General features: G+C 49.0%; 1 protein-coding gene across 1 annotated transcript; it reads left to right on the top strand.

The window, feature by feature from the left end:
• Positions 1–16,174: 16,174 nt before the first annotated feature.
• NKX2-1 (NK2 homeobox 1) lies at positions 16,175–22,928 on the top strand. Its single transcript, XM_074821550.1, has 3 exons — positions 16,175–16,227; positions 20,936–21,312; positions 22,111–22,928. Exons 1-3 carry the CDS (start codon positions 16,175–16,177, stop codon positions 22,779–22,781), a joined length of 1,101 nt encoding a protein of 366 aa, XP_074677651.1. The 3' UTR covers positions 22,782–22,928.
• The last annotated feature ends 262 nt before the right edge of the window (positions 22,929–23,190 follow it).

The following is a 23,190-nucleotide window of genomic DNA, read 5'->3' as shown; positions in this document are numbered from 1 at the left end:
TGGAAGGCTAAAAGTGAGAAAACTCATAGCTTGAGTTAAAGACAGTTTAAAATTAAAAAACAGAAAACCCCCCCACCAGAACCCCACAGTAAGCAAGAAAAGAAAAAAAAAACACAGTAAAACAAGTGATGCAAAAGACCCAATTGCTCACCATCAACTGACCCGTGCCCAGCCAGACCCCAAGTAGTGGCAGCCCTGGCTAGCCTCCACTCCTCGCCACAAGTTTTATTGCTAAGCATGACATCACATGGATCATACAGTATGGAATATCCCTTTGGTCAGCTGGGGTCAGCTGTCCCAGCTGTGTCCCCTCCCAGTATTTTGTGCAGCCCCAGCTGACTTGCTGGCAGGGCAGGCTGAGGAGCAGAAAAGGCCTTGACGCTGTGTAAGAACTGCTCAGCAATGACTGTGTTATCAACACTATCCCTTGATGCTGTCCAGCCTCTCTGCTGTGCAGGCTGACTCTGATCTGTGAGTATCCTCCTGCAGGTCTTGCCTCATCTTTTCTCTCCTGCACCCTCCAATTACTGCACAGACTGGCTGGCCTAATGCTTGCCTTTGAACTTTCAACAAATGTATTTCTTGGGAGCACAAGTGAAGGAAAAGGATCAGGAGAAAAAATGGCTCCTTCTTTATCCTTCCTCACTGAACAGGGTAGGAATTGAGCTGTAAGGTTTTGGAAGCCTTTGTTTCCAATGCATTGTGCTAGGTTTTGAACATGAACCTGAATGAAATTCCACTGATGACTGCTTTTCCCAGCACACTTGGGAACAATATGAGACCAGTAAAATGGCATCCACCATGGCTTCATGAGCACTGCAGCCCCATGAACATGTTCTGATCCCCTCCCCTAGAAAGGGCTTTACTTCAGGGCATAAAGCAGCCCTAAATGGAGGAAATTATACAAAAATCCTTTAAAATTTTTAATGTTATTTAATGGCTTCACGTAAAGCTGAGATTACATGATAGAACAAAAAATATATACAGTACAAGGTCTTTCTAGTATGGATTATCTTAGCTTGTCTATGAAATTCTAAATTTAGCAGAAGACAAAGAATTTAGAAGTGTATGTGCACGCTAATGTTCATCAACATTACCAGACTTTAAGTTTTACAATCCAAACAATGAATACAAACAGAATTAACAAAATGACAGCAGTAACCCTCAAACAACCATTTTAAAAAAAAGAGCCCTAAACCATCATCTAAGTGAGGTCAGAATTTGTTTACTGACATATAGGGATCTTATAATTAAACACAAGATACAGTGCTTCAGATTTCTCTCTGACAAGAAAACAATGACCTCTGGATACTAATGTATATAAAAAAAATAGAATTTAAAACTGTAGTAATGTGTTGTCTTTTGTTGCAAAGGCTGTTTGAATCATTTTGTAAAGCTGATATAATGACCTAAACATACAGATAAATAAAGATTTTTTTCAAGGAAGATAAAATTTCTATTCCTTCATATTATTACAAAAGATTCAAAAAACAACATGTTCTGGCCTTAAGTATCAGACTTATGTTTTGTCTTTTGTTATCACTTACAATAGCACTGCTGCTTGAATACCCAGCCATATCAAATGTAAGTTATTTGTATATCACTATCCTCTCAGGAAATCTTGACCTTGAAATAGAATAAATATGTAACATGTTCATAGCTAACACCACCAGTGCTAAAAACCATAGACATTGAACAAAAACATGTAGAAGATGAGCTTGTGCAGTGCTATTTGACTCATTGTTGCAAAATGAGAAATTACAGTTTAAATGTTTTGCTGTCTCTGAATGACCCTCCATTTGTAATTGATTCAGCTCAACAGACCGCAACTCTAAAACCATTGAGATATAGAACGTATTTGTCCCATGTTTAGAGTATGCTTCAGTCACTCTACCAAAATCAAACTGCACAGGATGAGGCCTTCTCTATTTGAGTGCTTTGATAATGTGCCACATTAACTTAGAGTCTGAGATGACTGGTTATTCAGGCTGAAATTTTTAGACGTCCCTCTGGAATAAACAAATCATATTTAGCATTTGTTGACCAGCTCCATAAAAGGAAGTGGATTACACACAAAACATAACCTATAAATAAGCCCACAATGAGAAAAATAAATGGAAATCCCTGAATTACTGCTTGAGGCAACTTTGAAAATTCCATGTAAGTAGCCATACTTACAGGCCAATAAGATAATAACCCTTGAGGTACCTCCATTGATTACCAAGGACACGATCAGCTGCAGTCAAACTGGTAAACCTTGAGGAATGTGATTTTTGCATGAAGACTTGAAGGTCTGTGCTCCAGTAAGGCCACAGCACAAACCTCTGATGGCAGGAGAGTGAGGTAAAAAAGTTATGGTACACAACATGAATCCCTCCTTTTGCCACTACTTCAGTGTGAAGGTGGGCTGTATCCTTAAAGATACCCAAAGACAACAGACATCAACTTTAGGTTTATGAAGGATGAAGTAAGCAAGGTTTAGAGTCAAGGGATCATATCATAAGTTTGATCCTAAAAGGTATAATAAACCCATCCAAAATCCTGCCTGTTGTCACCAACAAAGAGGAATGCAAGAGATGTAGTGAAGACTCAATAGCTAGTCATCTTTATCTTCCTAGTCACACACAACTGATCCTGGGAACACATGTGCTGTTGTGTTTGAGAGTATGTGGATGTGAGAACATGAGCGAGTGAAATCTGTGGGAGAAGAAGCATGAAGGACTGCAGTCAGTTTTCTTTAAAGCAAATATCACCCTTGCTTCCAAAAGGGCTAGAATTGTGTTTTGTTACATTAATTTTCTTCAAGAGCACTAACATATGAGTTATAAATTAGCTGTTGTACTGAAATGATAAGCACTAATGTGACAAGCTGGGGAAGGTGCCTAGAGGGTTCCTACAGAAACCAAAGCTAGCTCTGATTTTATTTAATATCTTTAGTGTGATTAGAAAAAAAGATTAGAAACACACTGATGGCATTTGCAGATGATTCTTCCCTGGGAAATGTTCCCATCCTTCGCTGGGGATATCATGTTGTACAGATATATAATATGAAAAGACTAAAGGAGTCTGGAGAGATAGAAATAAAAACATGAAACTGATCTAGGAAAAACAGAAGGTGCAGAATCTGGAGGAAGGGAGGAAAGCCCAGAACAAGGCTATTCAATGGGGATGATGACTCATATTGTCCTCCTTGATGTTGCATACATTAACAGTGGACAGAAAGTGCTCACTGAAACTTGCTGTCCAACAAATACTTCTTATGCTATATGACTAAAGAAACGCTATAGCTGTCTTACTGATGTTGTGAACAGCAGGAGGGCCATCTAAGCTAGAAAAAAATGTGCTAATTAAGAAGTACAAACTCAGGAAAGGAATCTTCTTTATTAGTTTTGCATTTTTATTTCAAAGAATGAGTAATAGAAGGGCAGGGAGGATGGGTGTGAATTTTCACAGCGATATACCATGCCAATGCATGTAATTTCAAAAGCTACATTGCTCCTAGATGAGGGGGGAAAAAAAAAAAAAAAAAAAAAAAAGGAGGTAAGGAAGCTTTAAATAAAGGTATGTGAGAAAAGGGAGTGAATTTTAATCTTGACCAAAAAAGCAGAGATGAGCAGGGAGAAAGGACTGAAGGGCTAGCACTTGGTTCCCTGGGCAGTTCCATTCTGAGAAAGAGAATTTCAAAACACTGCTGTGCCCCCCAGCAGCCATTGTGTAAGAATGCTGGTGATGACTAAAAGAACTAGATTCAACACACCTAATTGGAGATATCAATATGTGGATTTCTACTCAAAGATAGCCATGTAAACTGCTTTTTTTAGGCAATACAGGGAAGCAAGTATTTCTAGGGTAAGTCAGCTCCTCACAATGTAGGTGTGTAAAACAGGGCAAAACAGGAATTTGTAGCATAAAAATGTGACAGAGACAGAGTATTCATGGCTAAAAGTGATGTAATAATGAAATGTGTGAATAAAAGCAGCAGCTTGCGCTAGAAAGAAAAAAGTAGTTTTAACATTGGAAAAATTGGAGGAGCGGGGAGAACCCTCAGGGAAAGCAATTAAAAACCCATCCAAGACAAGATAAAGCACGAGAGAAGGAAGAATCAGTCCTCCACTGTTGGAGCTATACTACTGGGTGTAAAGCACACAACTGAGGCAGACACTTGGGTGACCATGATTGCACCATCTGATGGAGGGTCTGTTGCACTGGCCTCTAGTTGCCCCTGCTCCAGCCAGTATATCATCTTCAGCAGAGCAACGGTCTCAAAAGAGGCCAACAATGAAGTGAGGTGCTGTCTAACAGGCACAATGAGGCGAAGGCACCAGCCTTTGGGGCTAGTAAGCTCATTCAAATGCCCTCAGGAATCTTGGTCCTCTACTCCAATTAAAAAGGAGACAGCTCAGTCAGGTTGTCTGCCTAGTCCTGTTATTTTGTGCAATTCACACATAGATAATATGAAAATTGGTACTGCATTTTCCAGCAAATTTACTGCTCATTAAAATTATATATTTGAGCAAGTGGAAACGGCAGAGTTCAAGTTTGTTTTCTCTTTCTTATGATTCATCTATAAGTACACAAATAAATTAGGCAGTCACAGGAGACCATCAGAGCTACCAGATGCAGTGATTCAGAACAGTTTCTTAGTCTGGCCTAGTGGAGAAAATAATTGCAAAACTGAGTGATGAGAAGGAGAAATCCAACAAAATATCAAAGTTCTCAGCTAGCAGGAGGTTGCAAACAATAAAAGAGTATTTTTAAAAAAATGAACATTGTCTGACACAGCCTATATTGTACCACAAAGCTTTAAACAATTGTGACAATAAGCTTTGCTTTGTTAAAAATAACTTGTCCCTGACTTTTCTCTCAAGTACTCCTGGAGTAACTACAGAAGTCAATACAGTTATATTCCAGCCACATACCCTTCAGACTCCATTGACTCTGCTATGCACATGGATAGAGAGTAAGTAAACCTGCCCTTTTCTGAAGAGAAAAATGAAGCACACGATGTGGAAAAGAAATGAGATGTGGAAAGAATGAATTTTAAAGAAATGATTACCAGAAAGAAACTAACCTTGAAAAAAACATGTGAATATAGATTATTTAAAAGTATAAAGCTTCCGTGTTCCTCTCTCATACAATCACTTTGAGAGGGACTTTATCATGTAGGTGGATACCGGAGATGATTTTTTTTTCTGGTGTTGGATTCAAACACTCAAGGAAAGCTTCAGTCACATCAAGTCAAGTCCCAGACCAATAGAAAAGGCACATTTTCTCCCCATGCCCCAGGAAAATCTTGGCCTCACAAACAACAAGCAAAAGGAGCATCCTCCCCTAAGTCCCCATGGCAGCCTCTGTTACAAGCTGTATTTCATCAAGCTGCTGGCTGAGAGTCAGTCACACCGTCTCCTCACCTTGTCACATGCCTCTCAGACTGTGCGAGAGGGACAATAAGCCATTTATGATCCAGTTTTACAACTGAGTTGGAATAAAGGTGAATGGACACAAATAGCAGCTACCTCACCTGGAGCCAATTCAAATCTGATGTAACTATACATTGGGGACGAGTGGATGCTAGAGAGACACAGCTTGCAATGCTCCCTCCCCTCTTCAGCCCACCTCAGCACACAGAGTCCTCCTAGCACAGCATGTCCCTTCCACTGCACAAATGGCTGGAGAAAAATGTCCACACTTTCTACCTGCAAGACCGTTTAGAGGCCCTTTGAGTAACTCATGCAGCCGTTGAGCCGCCAAAACAAATCTGTCCCTCTAAAAAAGGCTTTTACTTATACGTGACACTTGCTCTTGACTCCTTTTCTCCTTGGTTCATCAGTTCTGTGGGTTTCTTACAACAAGTGGACATGCAGCTGGATTTAGAATAGAAACATACTTTGCAACTGTGTGTCCTTCATGGTCACAAAACTGTCTTCTCCTGGACTATGACTCGATCTCTTCAGCTCTCTGACATGAAACCAAGAGAGAGAACACCCATACATGCAGATGACAAGGGAAGAAGGAGGCTTAGCAACAGAAAATAACAGATAAACGAAGAGCCAGTCACAAAGAGAGGAAATTTAATATTGATTCGATGAGTTGCATTTAAAATTAAAGAAAGAAGCAAAAAGAATTGTCATGTTGTCAGTTGCAGTGGTGGCCACTACCATGTGTCTACCCTTTCTCTGTGTGTACACAACTCTGTGAGATCAGTGGAAGTTACGTGTGCACATAAAGATGTGAAGGTTTGAAAGTGAAGAGCTTTACCTAGCATTCATTTAGATAACCAATCAAAAATGAGACATTATAGTGTATAATACCATTGTAAAACTTGATGGAAAACATTTCCTATGGAAAAAAGAGAGAAGATGTTTACATATGCATCTCTGAAGCTGTTGACTTGAAAACAAGAAACAAAGGAGCTTTGTACTGCAATAGTAAATTTAAGCTGGCAGATGTTTTATGACGGTTTATAGTGTGGCTATGGGTCGTCTTACCCAAAGTATTCCACAATGCTCTGTTTAAAAGTGATGGTACGGAATGGTCTAGTTCACAAAATAAAAGCATAACATGCATGTCTCATATGGAGACACTGTATAGTATATCATTCAATAATACTATAAAAAAGACTGAAGAAGACAAATATGTGTGGAGGGAACAATGGCTAAAAAGAAAACGTTATCACTTCTTTATTCAATTATTTTTAAATCAGTAGAGATAGAATGATATGTCCAAAAAAATCTTGGGTCTGCTAGAGCAAAGACATGCACACTTTCTAACTGAGCTTTGAAATGCCACCACAGTCTCTGGTGCTGTATCACAGGTAAGCTCGCAAGACTCAGAAACATCCCCTGGGAAACAAGGGCTATTGCCCAGCTAGGAGAAGCAGGATTCCTGACTTTGGCAACGCCTTAGTCTTGCCACAACAGTGATGAATAATGTGGTCAGCTCAGTGTAATGATTATCTGGAGGCTTTCTAATGCAATGAAACTATATGGCTTGATCAGACTCTGTGCTCAAAAGAGTTCTGCAGTCCAGATCATAAGTGTATCTATAAACGCAGATGAATAGTGTGTGGTATCTATAGCTGTTGCCTAAAATTTGATTCTAGCTGTTTCCTAGATACACCTGTTCCCAACTGGATATCTTCTAGGGCAAGAATCAAAGCCACACTGAGCTTTGGATACAAAAACCCCTAATAGCTAAGAATGATGTCATTACTTGTTCTCTGACAGGTAACAAATGTGGACATTGATTGGCAAAGGAAGGTCAGACACCATTCAGTGCCTGGAAAGCAGTCATAAATTCCTGATGCTAAATAAGACCCAGTTAGTCCTGCTGTGGTAAGAACATGACTGTTTTTCCATTCTCACTCTCATAAACTACATAAACGAACATCAGTTATTCATACAGGAGGAAAAAGTTTGTGTTAACTACTTAGCTTGTGCAATGGAACAGGCTTCTGCTAAACATTTGATGTTCAGATGGACTGTTTGAGAGTTTATTTTCCACAGCTTTCTGTTCCCCAGGAGGAAGAGAACTATTAGGTTTTCTCATGGGCTTTTAGTTACTACAAACAATTTTAAGAATTCAGATCATTGGGTTTTATATTTAAATTTGAGATGACTGCAAACTGAAATTTCTCTCTCACAGAAGAATTTGACACTTATCCTGAATACAGACCATTTATCAAAACATCAAGAGTTCTGGTGAAATTTCTGTCTCTGAAAAAAGCCTTGACCTTTGATACTTGCTTTGCTTCTGTATTGAAGCAGAGAAAAGATTTGTGGGAGAGAAAATTCAACTTCTGATAACATCAGACTGTAATCAACAATACACCTGGGGATGTCATCCACCTAAGGAGCTGCAGGACAGGGGTGGGCAAGCAATTCCCCTAAGGAGTTTCAACTAGATTTTCTCAAGAAAAGAAGATGCCAATTCAGAAAAAATATATTTTCTGCTGAAAATTATACAGTTTAATCCAGCTTTAAACTTGCCAGCTTTAATTACAGTATAATATCTATCTATGATTCTTTACCTAGTTAAATGTAGATAACTATAGGAAATATACAATGAAAACACAGAAAGATCAACAAAACTAGATGAAAGAAATAGGACCAGTGATTGAAATTCACCCCAGCTCTGATGCTTATTTATAGGTTTGACTATATGAGCAATAATTCTGATTTTCCAGTTGTTACTGGATGTCTAAACCCCTTCTCCAAACTTCTGGGTCACAGATTCCCAAGATACTAGCCCTAATTTGTCTCAAAACCCATTTCCACAACAGTTTATTCAAGGTCCATGACAGGGCCATTTGTATCCAGGTTCTCTCGCAAAGCCCTACCAGGGACCTCAAGTGAAGAGCAATATAAGGCTACCAAGTAATATTTAATTTAAGGGAATAATCACTCTTGTGAGCTAAAGTGCAGCAAGGCACTGAAGCGCCCCCACATGACAGAATTTCATGATCAGGAAAAAAAGCCATTTCATTGCTTAAAAGAATATAGACTTTAAAAGAACGCTTCACTGAGGGAAGAATGGGAACCTGCTGTACTTGGTTTGTCATCCCCTCTCCTCCCTCACACCCAGTTGCGAAAATAGCATAACTGAAAGAACGGTGGATATTGAATCATGTTTGATTCAGCAAAGATTACATCTACTGAACTGACTGCATCATTTTAGTATGGAGCTTATACATTTACCCATCTACGGAAAACCCTTTGTGCTCCACAGGAGGAGGTATTGTTTCGCTTTCTCACTGCATTTCATGTAGATGTATCTGAGAGCATTTTCTGTGGCCTTAATAGGGATGTATGGATGTGCATGCTATGTTCCACCATGTGATTCCTTCCTCCTTTTATAACCATTTTTATATAAATAGTATGGATTGATGATTAAAAAAATCACCCACCAAAACATACTTTTTGTTTTAAAACCAGAGGTAAAAGACACCGTCTTTTTGGAAAAGGAAGAAATACCTGAAAATAAATCATTTCTGTATAGAAGCGGGATCAGAACTGAACCTTATTTTCTAAGTAGCCAAGAAAACAAATCATATAAGAATTCAGACCTCTGACCACCTCTGAAGGGGAAAGCTAATGGAAACAGCACCTCACTGGGGACATTACTGCATATCATCACCTAACAGTGACCCTGAGGGAAATGAAGCTGAAGAGAAATGGAGCTGTGTGCGAGGGAGGTGGAACCGTTCTCATTTCTGAATCTGCAGCAGAATAGTCTAATTGGATACACAGCACAGTAAAATGAACAAATACTAGAGGAAAAGTATTTTCAAGCTTTGTAAAAGGAATGACATGCAGATTGAGACAAAGGCAAAGTCCTACATTTCTAGCCATTTTTGATAAACGCAGGATACATAATGACTTAGACAGAAAAGGAAAATTTAGAGAAGCCCATCAATTCAAGGGGCTGCACGTTCAGCAAAGCATTATCCCTTTCAAGGAACAGACCATGGCAAGATGAGCATCCAAAATTCAGTGAAAAGTTTCTACAGAAACCAAAATTTTGCGGAGGTACAAACATTTCAGACACCTTTTTTCTTTTTTCTGAAGTGGCTGGCTGCTGTTATTCACAGTTATCCTAGGCATGAAGATCCTGCAGCCTGCAGAATACTGCTGGCACTCAGACTGCTCTGTGTTGTGTGGAAAGGTGCTCACCTGTGAGACTGATACCTGTACACAAGCTGTCCCACAGCCTCTGTCACCAAAGGCAGCTCTTGCCAGCACACTGCCTGTGCTGGTCAGCTGATGAAAGTGGGATAGGAGGAAGAGAAAGAAAAAAAGACAGTGTGTCTGGGGAAAGATTAGGAAGCTTATGATTGGCATCTGAGTGCTGGGGGAGGGGTTGACAAGTGGCTGGAGAGCTGGAGGTGGGATGGGCAGAGGTGTAGGGCTGGTAGAAAGTCAGTGATGGCAGTCACCATCGCCGTCAGGAGCCCTGGCCACAGCTGACACCAAGAGCTCCAGCTGCCATCCCTGCCAGCAGCAAGGGTTGCTGCAGCAAGCAGTACCCAAGGCAAGATCTGTTTGGAAACCCCTGCTTCATGTAATATGTATTTCCATTTGATGTTTCCAGGCTGCCATTCAGGACAAAGCTTTTTTACTGAAAAAGCACCAAAATGCAATAATGAAAAGCAAGTACTCTTTGATGGGTTTTGCAGTGCAAGCTTTAAAGGCTTTAAGTATCAGAGACTCTTCCCAATGAATTTAAATGCAATCCTTATTTCTCACTCTAGGGGAGTCCTGGGCCACAGGTGGCAAAGTGGCAGGACGGACCCCTGCCGGCAGGCGATGGCAGAGTGTACGCGCTCCTGAGCGACAGCCTGCAGCCCTGTTTGCAGCCCCACCGGGAGGGACTGCAGAGCTGCTGGGTCACCCCGATGTTTTTCCTCTTGACATTTTTCAGCTGTTCTGTACCCGGTGCAGGCACAGGGACCACTGGGGGCTTCATTTGTCTGCAGCATCGAGCTGCTCTGACTGTGCATGTACTTTTTACCACAAATCCTGCCTCTCAGCCTCAACAGTAAACTGTGCTAGCTGTGCCAGTGAGGTCGGCGGGGCCAGATAGGCGCTAGGTGGATTTGCCTCCATTCATTGGTCAAAACAGGTTTCCAGAAGGGCACACAGATGACATTGGACCCTCCTATTTCTGATATGACCATGAGCTAAATCTTTGCCTTTTATGCCATCTCAATATAGGCATAAAATGCTTCCATCTCTCACCCTAAGACTGTTAATATTCATGGAGTGTTTTGAAATCCTACAGAGAAGATGGGAGGGAAGCGTCAAGTTTGTTCACCTATAAAGCTTATGTCTCACAACTGGACAAATCTGTGATGCTCTCCCTGCCTTCTGGCAACTTCCCAGGGCATGTAGAACCTGAAACTGGGACCCTGTGGGGTGGCAGAGCTGGCACAGCAAGTATTGTATGTAGATGGCAAAATGGCTTTCCTCCTTAGTCCTGCGTTAAGTGCTCACTGAATGAGTTTGACTCCACAGACTTAAGGACAGCTCAGGTTGCTTCCTCCAATACTAATAGGTAAACAAGTTACTCACTTGTTTTTTTCAGTTAATGTTATTCAGAGACAGTAAAATGCTTTAGAGTATTCATTCTGGTTCCAGTTGTGGAAACGGAGCATGTATAATTACCAATGTGGGTAGCAGTCCATCTCATAGCCTTACTTATGCCAGTGAAGGATATTATCTCATTATATCAGCTTAGCAGTCTTCTTTCCCTGGAATTTGAAATAAGCAAGGCACATAAAGGAATGATGAAACAACTAATTATAAGGGACATTATTTTAAAAACTGCACAGTAGTCAAAATCCATTAATGGACTATTTTACATCATTAAACTACTTCCAAGAAAGTATCTAGGCTTTTTCAGCATAAACATTTCTACATTGGAAATGTAACTTGAACCTAACTCTATGGTTAGCTATTTTTTGAATGAATATAATATGTGCTTTCATTTATGACAGGGCAAAGATGAGTGAAATTTTTAACTTCATTATGTCTATCATCCAAAGTAATTTAGAAGATAGTCCTGCTACATGGAGGCTCTTCTGCACTAGAATGCTACTAATGACTAATGTCTGGAGAAATATAAAATAGAGATGATAGCAAGGACTTGTTTTAGCACATGTTTTAGGATTTTTATTTGAATAGAAAGTGCTGTTCTAATTCAAAAGCAAAATACTTCTGGACCCTTGGAAACTTCTTGGGTGAATTTTTTAGGTCACGATACAAACAGGCTTTGGTTTTGTTTTCTAACTCTCAGTCCTTCAACTCAGCTGAACCTCAAGCTGAACTTCTTGCCGATCAACTCCAGAAAGAAAGGTTCTGCAAGGCTGAGTCCATCTTTTGTCATATCTGTGAAACAGTTTGGTCAGCACTCAGTTGCAAGTGGAACCGTGCTACCCATCCCCTAGAAATATGGGAGCCAAAGAATCCCACTCAATGGATCAATAACATGTCCAAAGGGAAGAGAGGTTGCTGCTGGGGGCAACAGGGGAAGGTGTGGACATCAGCTGATTACAATAAGAGCAGCTCATTTAGGAGCAGCTCTGTTCTTCACACAGCTGCAAGAGTGGGTCAAAAGTCCCTTTCCAACTGGGTCCTTTCTTTGCCAGGTTACTGGTTCTTCCTGGGAGAAGGAAAAGGTGAAACATTTTCACGAACCCTTTGCTTCACCTTACTTGTCAAGAAAAACATCCTGGCAGATCCCATACTTTGCACTGTGAAGCTCATATAAACAAACATATTTCGCAGAGTGAATGTCAGAGAGTGAAAATGCCAGTGTTTGAGCAAGGATATGGGGTATGTGCAGTAACAGAAAATCACAGGCACCCATTGCTCCCAGTGGTAATTCAGTATTGCAAACAGTTGTAGTTCACTATCCCCCATCTCCATTTCTTGCATTAAAGAGAGGAACTCTGCTTCCATAGCTATGTATGGTAGTACAGGTGCTACTGGTGCTGGAGTGAGCGAGCCACATGCACTGGTTGCACAGCGCTCTTTGAAAGATGCAGCATTGCAGGGCAGTCCAGCTGATGGAGCCTGATCTGGCCTCCAGGATGTCTGACCCATCGCCTTAGAGGCAATGAGAGCTGTTGCTAGAGTAGTCAAATTCCTTCTGTGGCACACAGGTCTCATGGGCCCAGCAGAGCTTCGCTGCCATGTATGCTATGCATACATCCCACTGTACAATGAACTTTTCAGACCCTATTTACAGCAGGAAACTCTTGAGAGTGGTACCTAGAAACTGAACTAGCTGAAACTGGTAACTGAACTGAACCCTTTCCTGGCAAGAGGAATGCACCTGTTACATCAGCGCCCTGGGCCATATATATGTCAGTAGCTGGTTAACAAAACCCAGGCCTGGAAACAATGCTGCAGAGTGTATAGCTTTGTTAATGGGTTTGGTAGCAGGACCAATAAAGTTCATTGTTGAGTTTCCCTACAAATGGCTTCCTTTGTGCTGCAGCTTTTTACATCAGCTTTTAACTAGACCTACCAGTTGTACTAGCCAGACTGAGGGCATGATCTTCCCAGAGACTCTGGTTCCCATGAAGTGAAAAGGAGACTTCTGAAACATCCCTAGAATTGCCCTTGGGCTTCTGAAATGGTCCTCTTTGCCTAGGAAACCTCTGAGTCCTCTCTCCCAGGAAAGGAACAGAAGAAAATCAAGGCAGAATGAATTGTGATTATTTTATTTTTTTTAAACTCAGGGGACATGTTGATTTTAAGGCTCACGTGAGAAATAAACAAATCCACCTGCCACTCACGCTGGGCACTTGGGTCAGTCTGGCCCTACCAGGCCAGCTCATGGATTCATCTTAGCTCTGAGGACTTCAGCCCCCCATGGCACAGCAGAATCACTCCCCACACTCAGAGAAGAGCAGAATCACTCCCCACACTGCAGCGGGGGGACTGCAGGCTCAGGGGGTAGGAAGCAGATGGGGAAGAGGCAGAGTTCCCAACAGGCAGTTTTTGAGTGAGAATCTTTTGTGTATGCGACCATGAACTGTCAAGAGCACAATTTGAATCTGTTTGACTGTGCTGCTCAAAAGCAAACACTTGGAGTGGGCACAAATTATTAAACAGCTGCTCTTGATCCAGGAACAGGCGAATTGCAGATACTTTCCCGGAGCGGGGGAAGAATTCTGCTCAGAGGCCGAGCTACGTCTATGGGAGGATGTTGAGGAGGAGCTGCAGCAACATTAAAAGAAGCTAATCCTTCCCTCTAGATCTGGAGCCACGCACAGTGAAGACGGACGAATATCCACGTAATTCCATCGTTCTCCTACGAGGACGACTGAACAAAATCCCGTTCTCTTTGCTCATTTATTTGTTTTTGTCGTGGTTATGGCGAAATTGCCGCAGCAGCAGCAGGTCGGCGGGGCCAGGGTAGCTCCAGCCGCCGCGGCCCGGGCCTGGCGCTGCACTTCCCGCGGTGGCCAGCGGAGGCTGCTGTGGGTCGCCTCCGCCCCCAGGGCCCGCGGGGCTCTGGCCCCGGCGCGTCCCTCCGCGGGCACGGCGGGCAGCGGGAGCCGCGGGCGCGCAAGTGCAGCGCCCCAGCTCGCCGCGGTTGCCCTTGCCAAGGAGAAAAAGCCAAGCAACGGGGCAGCTGCCAGTGTCCTTCCGAATTAAAGCCCCCGGGGGAGCTCAGACCAAGCCACGGACTGGGGAGCAGAGGGGAGGCGGAGAAGGCTTTGGGGGCACTCTGCCACGCCGAAGTCAGTGACAGCAGGGCAGCTGCGGACAGATTCGCCTGGAGCCGCGCAGTTTGCGCGGGTTCCCCGGCTGCCATCGGCATGTCGGCGGGTGTGCCGGCCCTCGGCTGGGTGGCCCTGCCCGGTGCCTTGGGGCAATGAGGAAGGGCCGGGGCTCCTCGCAGTCCTCCTGTAACTTGCCCTCGAGTTTTGCTGTGAAAACAAAAGCAAAGCAAACAATTCCCTTCCCCCCAGCCCGAAAATAAAGCTCGGGCACCACCCGGGCTGGTCGAAAGGGCTCCATTGTCGTTTTTAAATGAGGTATCTTTGCAACCGCTCGCCCCTCCCCGAGCCAGCGGGGAGCCGCCCGTATCCCTGGAAGCGAGAGGTAGCGGGGAACAAAAGGCAAACTCCGAAGTGACATTGAAAATAAAAGGGAGCTTTGGTTACCCCCAGGGAAAGGTCGAGGGGGAAAGGTCGCCTTCCCGCCAGCGCACGTACTCCCGGCGGGCGCGGGGGAGCGCCCCCGGGCCCGGCCGCCAGCTCCTCGGGGCCCCCGGGCCCAGCCCCGGCCCGCGGCCCTGCGCAGGCCCGAGGGCGCGGGAGGGCGCGGAGCCCCCGCCCCACGGCGCGCCCAGAGCAGGCTGCAGCTCCCCCAGCCCCTCGACGGGGCAGCCCGGGGGCAAGGGGGGGCTTCGAGACCAAACCAGGGGGGCAGCGGGCAACGCGCCCCTTCCCCGCCCGTCGCCGCCGCCGAAGAGGGCTGCGGAAAAAAATCCAAGGGCTGGTGCCGGCTCCCGGCCCGCCCCTCCGCCCTGCACCCACGGGCACACGCGTGTCCGTCGGCGCCGCGTACGGCCCCCCCGGAGCCGAGAGCCCCTTCCCCCGGCGCCGGCGCGGCCGCGGGCCTGGCTGTGCCGCTGCAGGGCAGAGCCCGGGGGAGAGCGAGGGACGGCCAGGGGAGGGCGGCGAGGTGACCCACTTAAAAGCTGAGCTCCTTTTTGAAACTCTTCGAGACGACAGGGTTGAGGACTATGAATGTATGCGTAAATATATACTCATGCATACCCACTGCCGGAGGTATACACCCCACGCGCGCGAGGGTGTGTAGGCATGCCTGGGGGTACATATGAAAGCACATACCTCCTAAACTGTCCGATATAAGACACTGATAGCTGTATCTAAAAACACAGAAATAGATCGATCCCGGAAGGATTCTGTTTTTAGGTATGTACGGATAAAAAGGTATTTACGTACATATTTATATCTATATAATCCGTGCCTATATTCTTAACTATCTCTATAGAAGAAGTTTTTGCGAATTGTCTCAGCAACCACCTTCCAGAAAGCCTCCGCAGAAATCACCTCTGGCTTGGGTGTATCAAAGATGCTTCAGGGCAACGACAAGTCGTGTATGTGCGTGCTGACAGCGTGGCGGCGGTGGCCGTCCGCTGGCATTAAGGAAGGCAGACGTGGAGGACGTTATATTAATTGCCAATAATAACGGTGCCGGGGTGAGGGGGTCAGACACCAGCCCGTACCCCTCCGCGAGTGCTGCTGCTGCCCAGCCCAGGCTACCGGGGCATCCCTGCCTGACAACAGCCCCTTCCCCGGGTCCCCACGCGGGGCAGCCGCGGAGAGGCGCGGTGCGGCCGCCGGGCCGAGGCGTGCCGCGGAACCCCCCCCCGCCGGGCACGGCGGCTCCGGGAGCCCTGCCCTGGCACCCCGCACCTGGCCCCACCCTGGTCCTCTTGGCCGGGAACGGCCCGGCAAAGGAAGAGACGGGGGGGGTGTCGGAGGATTAGGGCAGGAGGGCTCAGCCGTCCTCCAGGAATTGGGCAAGGAGGGGAAAGAGCTGCGAGGAGACAGCTGCCCTCGCACAGAGCCTTGCGAGTGGGGCCGCCGGGGACTGGGGGCGGAGGGGCCCCGAGAAACCCCAGACGCGAGATGCTCCACGCCCTGAGCAGCTGGAGGAGCAACTGTGCGTGCGCTGCGGAGGGGTGAGGATTTTCGCTTTAGCTTTTGGTGGTTTCGCTTGTTTTCTTAAGATTCCCACACGAAGGGGAAGATATTTCGACCGTTGTGTTGCGGGATTTCTCCCACCCGAACGAGATAACCAGGGCAGGGGGGCTTTCCCACGGCGGGGAATTGTCCCGGTGAGTCACAGCAAGAGTTCTTCCCCCCCCAGCGCCCTGTGCCTAGGGAGCGCTGGCAGGGAGCGTGTCTGGGTCGGTTCCTGCCTTCCACGCCCAAGTATGTGCCCCCCGGGCAGGGAGCGGCTCCCGGCGCCCTGCCCGCGGCCGGTGGTGACAGCCACCCGTGTCCGCCCTTCCCGGCCACTGCGGAACCTCCGCACCGCTCCGCTCCCTCCCTCCTTCCCTCCCGGCGTGGGCTCTGGACACGGTGTGCTGAGCACATCTTCCATTTTGGGGGGGCTAGGGGGACAGGGGGTATATTACACGGGCTCTCACAAGAAATCACTGACGAAGTTTCCATGATCTCGCTGAGGGTGGGTCGAGAAGGGAGAGTTGCAGCAAGCTGCCTCGGTGGTGCCCCTGTTCCAGGCGCAGGGGTTTGGGAGGGTAATTTAAATCTCTCTGTGGATGTGTTAGAGTTGTGCTGGTGACCAGGAGAGAGGAAAGACTTCGTCCCAGCTCTGCTCTTGCCCCCTTTAACTCAGACTTCTCCAGAAACGGCTGGCCCCGCCGCCGATCTCCGCTCTCGCGGCAGGGCAGGCTGCGGGCAGGGCTCCGGGCAGGGCTGCGGGCAGGGCTGCGGGCAGGCTGCGGGCAAGGCCGCCCCCTCGGCGCTGGGAGCGGGGCGGCAGCGCTGGGCAGGGGGTGCTTCGTGTGCCGGTGGCTTGGCGCAGCCAGACACGCACCCGTGAACCGGCCCACGGGGAGCAGGGAGCGCCTTATGCCTTTGTATCAAAAAGTTGCGCCTAAAAAGTGTCTCTCTTGTTGAGAAAGGATTTGCCTGCGGGTTGCATGGGGTCCTTCCCCTCTGCCCTCCGAGCCCAGGTGCCCCGAGGGTTTCAGCCAGCCCAGTTGGCCGCTCACACCTAAGCACATGCTCAAGTGCTGCGCTGAATCGGGGCCGCGCTCCTGCGTGGGCTCCGCTGGCGGAGGAAAGGCGCGGAGCCACCGCAGGACCTGGAAGTGTCTGAAGGAGGGGAAAAGCAATCTGGGGCGAGGAGCCGAGTTAGGCGCCGGAGCAGGCAGAAATGCCACCTCACCCCACCCCCCCCTCGCAGCTCCTGCCCGGCGAAACGGGTGGCAAGGCAGAGCCGGAGCCCTTCGGCGGCTCGGGCTCGCCGAGCACATTTGATTCCCCTTGGGGAGGCACAGCAGCTCGTATAGAAAAGACATTGTTGTCTTTGGAGAGCCCTGTGCGCACTTTCAAAAGCTGATCCTTGAGTTCCCAGCCCCCGCAATCCAGTTGATGAGGAAACGTGCTGCGGTCTTGGTGGCACCGTTTCCATTGGGATTGGCACCATTTGATTGACAAAGTCTCCCATTCTTCCACCTCTCGAGTGTTATCAAACGGATTGTGTGGGGTCAGAAGCTATTGAAGGGACGTCCGTGTAGCCGCATTCTGCAAACACGGGGTGAAGACCGTGCCTTTCTCATGAAAATGCTTCCACCAGGCAAAACGCATCTCATCTTTCCTGCTCTCCTCCTTAGCATTTCTTTTTAACTCGAGCGTTTTACTAAGCAGCATCACCAGGTAAACGAACACATCACTAGAGGCAGCCTAGGCAGGACCCTGTCGGGGCGGCCACCCTCCCCGGGGGCTGCGGGGGGCCAGCTCTGGCAGGCGAAGCTTGGGTGGACGGTTTGAAAGAAAAGGGTGAGCGGACGGGACAGGGCAGCAGTGGAGAAGCTTTTCTCGCCACTTCTCCGCGGTTTGGCTCTCCCCGTTATAGCTCATTTGGGGCGGGAAAGGAGGAGCAGAGGCTGACCCGCTCCCTTTTCACTAGGTCGGTCGATCTAGCGGGTCTCAACAGTGCTGCTGCCCGGACCCTGCGGGGCGTAGCTGTGCCTGGACGCGCGACGGTGTATTTCTAACTGAGAGAGTTTCAGCCCGCTCCCCCGCGGAGGGGAACGGAGACCCCCCGCGTTAACTGCCCTCGGCAAGACCCCGCGCAGAGAGGCTGGACTCGCTCGGGGTAATGGGCTGGAGCAGTGTTTCGGAGACGGTTTAACCTGCGCTCAGGAGAAATAAGCTCGCCCAGCCGCAGCCGGCGGTGGAAGGGGTCGTGCCGGCGGCGCCCCCGGGAAGGCGCAGGGCGGGCGGCGGGGCGGCTCCTCCGCCCCCGCTCCCCGCCGCTCCCCGCCGCCGGAGCCGGCGCTGGGGCCTCCCCAGCTGCCCCATCTCGCACTCCCTGGAGAGAAAAGGAGTCGCTGCTCCTACCCCACAAATCGCGCGGTCACTCGCTGCCGTTCGTCTCTGACTTGAGCCGACCGCAGCGTCATTTTGGTGGATCCTGTGATATTTAATTTTTTTTTTCCCCTCCATCCACCCCCTCCTTTTTAAGGCTGGTCAAACAGGCACGGAGCTGATGTGCCTGAGAAATCCGGGGGAGGGGAAGCCACCAAGGCAAGGTCGAGTGTCTCTCTCTGTAGGAAAAAACCCGCGCAGAAAGGGGGAAAAAAAGAGGGGGGGGAGTGGGGCGAGAGAAGAGAAATGTTGCAGGGATCCGGAAAGACAAGATCTAAAGATCTGGAAAGAAAAGAGGTAGAAGCAGCCACCTTTCTATCCCAAAGTCGCCCTTCTCTGCCTTTGGTGACCCAGCAGACTCCCAACAAGCCCCCTTCGGGGTATTCATCCCTGAGGGAGCTGGTGTCGAAAGAGGCAGCTGAGATGATGTAGGAGAGCTGGAGGCCTGATTGAAGGAAAGTTCCCCCGATTATATTTGTGTGGAAAAGCTCACCTCTTGCAGAGCTCTAAAGTGTAATCAAGGCTGAGGCTTACACTTGAAGGATGTTAACTCTCATACGGGAACCTACTTTCTCCTAAACGGTTTCTTGCCTAGTGAATGAGAGCCTCCCAATTGAAGCAAAATGATCCTTATGTACTAATATCAAGCACAGTCACAAAGCGACCGGCTATTTATGCTGCCACTTTAGACAAAGATATTTAGTTATTCCCGGGTAGCAAGTGCACTTTTGCATTTTTAAGCACGAACCAGCCGAGCACAAACATATTTACAAGTGCAATTACTAAATAGTTACTTGACACTTCAAAGTCACTGGGTTAACTGTACCTTCGCTGTAATTTTCTTAATATTCAGGTAATCGCTGTATTAAATTGGGTTTGCCAGGGCCGTAGGCCGGGTGTGAAACACTCGGGGGAGGTTTCTCTCCTCCGCCCGGGAACACCCCGAAATATAAACTCTGGAGACACTAGACGACTTGGGCGATTTCTTCAAAGACCCGAGTGACATTCGCTGCTGGCTGCATGTACGTGTCTGTGGCTGTGAATGGGCTCGCTTTTGTTTTCACACCGGATCCGAGGGCAGATCCAAAAGTGCCAGAAATTACAGTTTATTCGAAACGGCAGGGAATTCATTGGCAAGGTGGTGTAGCAGATGACCTGAGAGGTCTTCTCCATCCAGCTCCCGTGCTGTATAAATAACCTTAGAAAGCAGCTTCAGGTTCAGAGGGACCACGAGAGCCTGTGACAGGCTTTACCTTTGAGAATAACGAGCAACATTTTGCACTAACCTGTTCTATAGCGGTCTCTCGCCCCGGGCAATTAAATTACTCCTTGTTTTTTGCAAACTTGCATCTTCCGCCTCTCCCTGAGGTTGGGGGGGGGGGGGGGGGGGGAGGAAATCCCTAGGTGAACGGAACTTATGGGTTTAGGGAGAGAAACGGTCCTCGCACTGGGGGTCTCGCACTGGGGGTCTGAGCAGACATAGAGAAGGTTCCCGAGATGCGAAATCCCGAGCGCTGTTCCGCTGCCGGCCGGCCGGCCGGGGTACCGGGCGAGCCGGCGCGGGGAGCGCGGGCCGCCAGGAGCGCTGGCCCGGGAGAAAGGGCTGCCCTCCGGAGAGCTGCCCTCCCGGCGGCCGAGCTCCTGCCAGACCAAACTTAGTGGGGGGAGAGGGGGACTCGGTCCTTCAGCTCGCCGGCATTCAGCCCTGTCTCCCCAGCTCTCACAAAGGCTGGGCTGACAGCCTTGCCACCCGGGAGCTGATTTTAAATCCTTTCACCCAGTCAGATGGGGGTCTTTTCTCCTTGCCTTCCATTTCCCGTCCACGATATTGCCACCCCCGAGAAAAATAAAATGAGTTGTGCTCACGAGGTCTCTCTCTTTCCCTCTTTCTCCCGCTCTCTCTCTCTCTTTTTTTAAAGACATAAAAAAAAAATCCTGACAAGTAAAACTTAAAGGTGTTTACCTTGTCATCAGCATGTAAGCTAATTATCTTGGGCAAGATGTAGGCTTCTATTGTCTTGTTGCTTTAGTGCCTATGCCCCGCCTCTGGTGGCAGCCTAAAACCTGGCGTCTGGCTAAAACAAACGAAAGGCAGCCCTGAGCCTCCACTCAATCCAATTAAGGCGGACTTCGTCCACTCGGTTACGTGTACATCCAACAAGATCGGCGTTAAGGCAACACCAGAATATTTGGCAAAAAAAAAAAAAAAAAAAAAAAAAAAAGATTTGCCTCCCCTTCCTTTTTTTTTTTTTTTTTTTTTTTCCCCAGCCGCCGAATCATGTCGATGAGCCCAAAGCATACGACTCCTTTCTCAGTGTCTGACATCTTGAGTCCTTTGGAGGAAAGCTACAAGAAAGTGGGCATGGAGGGCAGTAACTTGGGGGCTCCCCTGTCAGCCTACAGACAGTCTCAGGTTTCTCAGCCGGCCATGCAGCAGCACCCCATGGGCCACAACGGAACAGTGACTGCCGCCTACCATATGACAGCGGCAGGGGTCCCCCAGCTCTCCCATGCTACGATGGGGGGCTACTGCAATGGGAACCTGGGCAACATGAGCGAGCTCCCGCCTTACCAGGACACCATGCGGAACAGCGCTTCGGCGACAGGATGGTACGGCACCAACCCGGACCCCCGCTTCTCCTCAAGTAAGTCAGCCCGGGGCTGGGTGGCCGACGCGGGGTGGCCGCGCACCTGCCCCGCCGCACCGCGGGCAGCGAGCGCCGGGGGGCTCCGCGCCAGGGCAAAAGTCGGTCCAAATCCCAGCCGCCCCCCCCCGCCCCCCTCCGCCCCCCCAGTTCCTCCTCCGGCCCGAGGATCGTGCCCGGTCGGTCCCTCCTCCCCCGGCTGCTTTCATGTCAGGCTCCCGGGGCTGCTTTTGCGGGGGAAGGGGTGGGAAGCCCCGCGATGTCGGGGAGCGGGAGCCCGGGGCTCGCCGTCCAGCGGGGCGGGAGCGGCACGGCCCGGGGGCCCGGGAGCGAGTCGGCGGTGCCCGCTCGCCTGCGCGCCGCCCGGCACCGGGCGGGCGAGGGGGAAGCCGGAGCCGCGGGAGCCGCGTCCCGGGAGACGCGGGGGGGAGCGGGCGAGTCCGCCCCGGCCGGCGCCGGCGGAGCCCTCTGGTCCCGGCCGCTCCCGCCGCGCTGTCACATCAGGGGCTTGCTCGGGTGTCACCCCCGGGGCAAGGGCGAGGGGCGAGCGGTCGCCTTTATTGACCGAGGTTGGGCCGGGAGAGAAGGGGGTCCCGCCGCCCGCCGCTCGCCTCGGGGCCGTTGTTTGGGAGCGGGGGCGCCCCGAGGCCCCGGCCGGGGCTGGGCTGCCGGGGGGCTGCGCGGGGCCCCGCCGGGGGCGAGCGGCGGCGGGGGCCGCCGGAGCGCGGAGCCCCGCTCGGGCCGGGCCGGGCCGGGCCGGGCCGAGCCCCCTAAAACGTGCCGCCTTCTCCCTTGCAGTCTCCCGCTTCATGGCGCCGTCCTCGGGCATGAACATGGGCGGCATGGGCAGCCTCGGCTCCCTGGGAGACGTGAGCAAGAGCATGGCCCCGCTCCAGAGCACGCCGCGGAGGAAACGGAGGGTCCTTTTTTCCCAGGCCCAGGTTTACGAGCTGGAGAGACGTTTCAAGCAGCAGAAATACCTCTCCGCCCCGGAGAGGGAACATTTAGCCAGCATGATACATCTCACCCCGACTCAGGTCAAAATCTGGTTCCAGAACCACCGCTACAAGATGAAACGTCAGGCCAAAGACAAGGCTGCGCAGCAGCAGATGCAACAGGAGAACGGCTCTTGCCAGCAGCAGCAGTCTCCCAGAAGGGTGGCGGTGCCAGTGCTTGTAAAGGATGGCAAGCCCTGCCAAGCAGGCTCCAACACACCCACAGCAGCTATCCAGAGCCATCAGCAGCAGGCAGCTACAACGATCACAGTGGCTACCAATGGCAACAGCCTCGGACAGCATCAGAGCCACCAGACAAACAGTGCGGGGCAGTCTCCAGACATGGGACAGCACTCGGCCAGCCCTTCCTCTCTGCAGAGTCAAGTCTCCAGTTTGTCTCACCTAAACTCTTCTACTTCTGACTATGGCACTGCCATGTCTTGCTCCACCTTGCTATACGGTAGGACCTGGTGAAAGGATTAAACAAAGCAAAAGAAAAAAATAAGAAAAAAAAAAGAAAAGAAGAAAAAAAAAAAAGGCAGATTTTCCAGTCACACAAATCTCTGTCCTGTCCAAACTACTGGGTGTTTTTATTTTCTCTTTCTTTTTTAACGCGCTCCCCCCCCCCCCCCCCCCCCCCCCCCGCCCCGTTTTACTGAGCGGTTCTCTGAGGACCTCTGAGAGAGAGAGACTTTTTTTTGTTCGGTTTTGTGTTACTCTTGATGGTTTGGGGTCTTTCTTTTCTTTTTTTTTTTTTTTTTGTTTTGTTTCTTTTTTTTCCCAAGGTTGTTCTATGGGGTGTTAAAAAAAATTCTGACTAATTACCACGGAGCAGTCTGCAGAAAGGGGACCATCGCTAGGCATGGTCCGAAGGCTTGGATTT

Source organism: Strix aluco, chromosome 4, assembly GCF_031877795.1.
Source record: "Strix aluco isolate bStrAlu1 chromosome 4, bStrAlu1.hap1, whole genome shotgun sequence".
Taxonomy (NCBI): domain Eukaryota; kingdom Metazoa; phylum Chordata; class Aves; order Strigiformes; family Strigidae; genus Strix; species Strix aluco.
This window is presented reverse-complemented; position numbering and strand designations above follow the sequence as displayed.

Bases quoted from the DNA above. Each gene is read 5' to 3' on its own strand.
- NKX2-1 (XM_074821550.1), top strand. From the start codon at position 16,175: ATGCTCCACGCCCTGAGCAGCTGGAGGAGCAACTGTGCGTGCGCTGCG. The intron at 16,228-20,935 runs GTGAGGATTTTC...TTTTTTCCCCAG, and splicing joins TGTGCGTGCGCTGCGGAGGG to CCGCCGAATCATGTCGATGA. The intron at 21,313-22,110 runs GTAAGTCAGCCC...TCTCCCTTGCAG, and splicing joins GGACCCCCGCTTCTCCTCAA to TCTCCCGCTTCATGGCGCCG.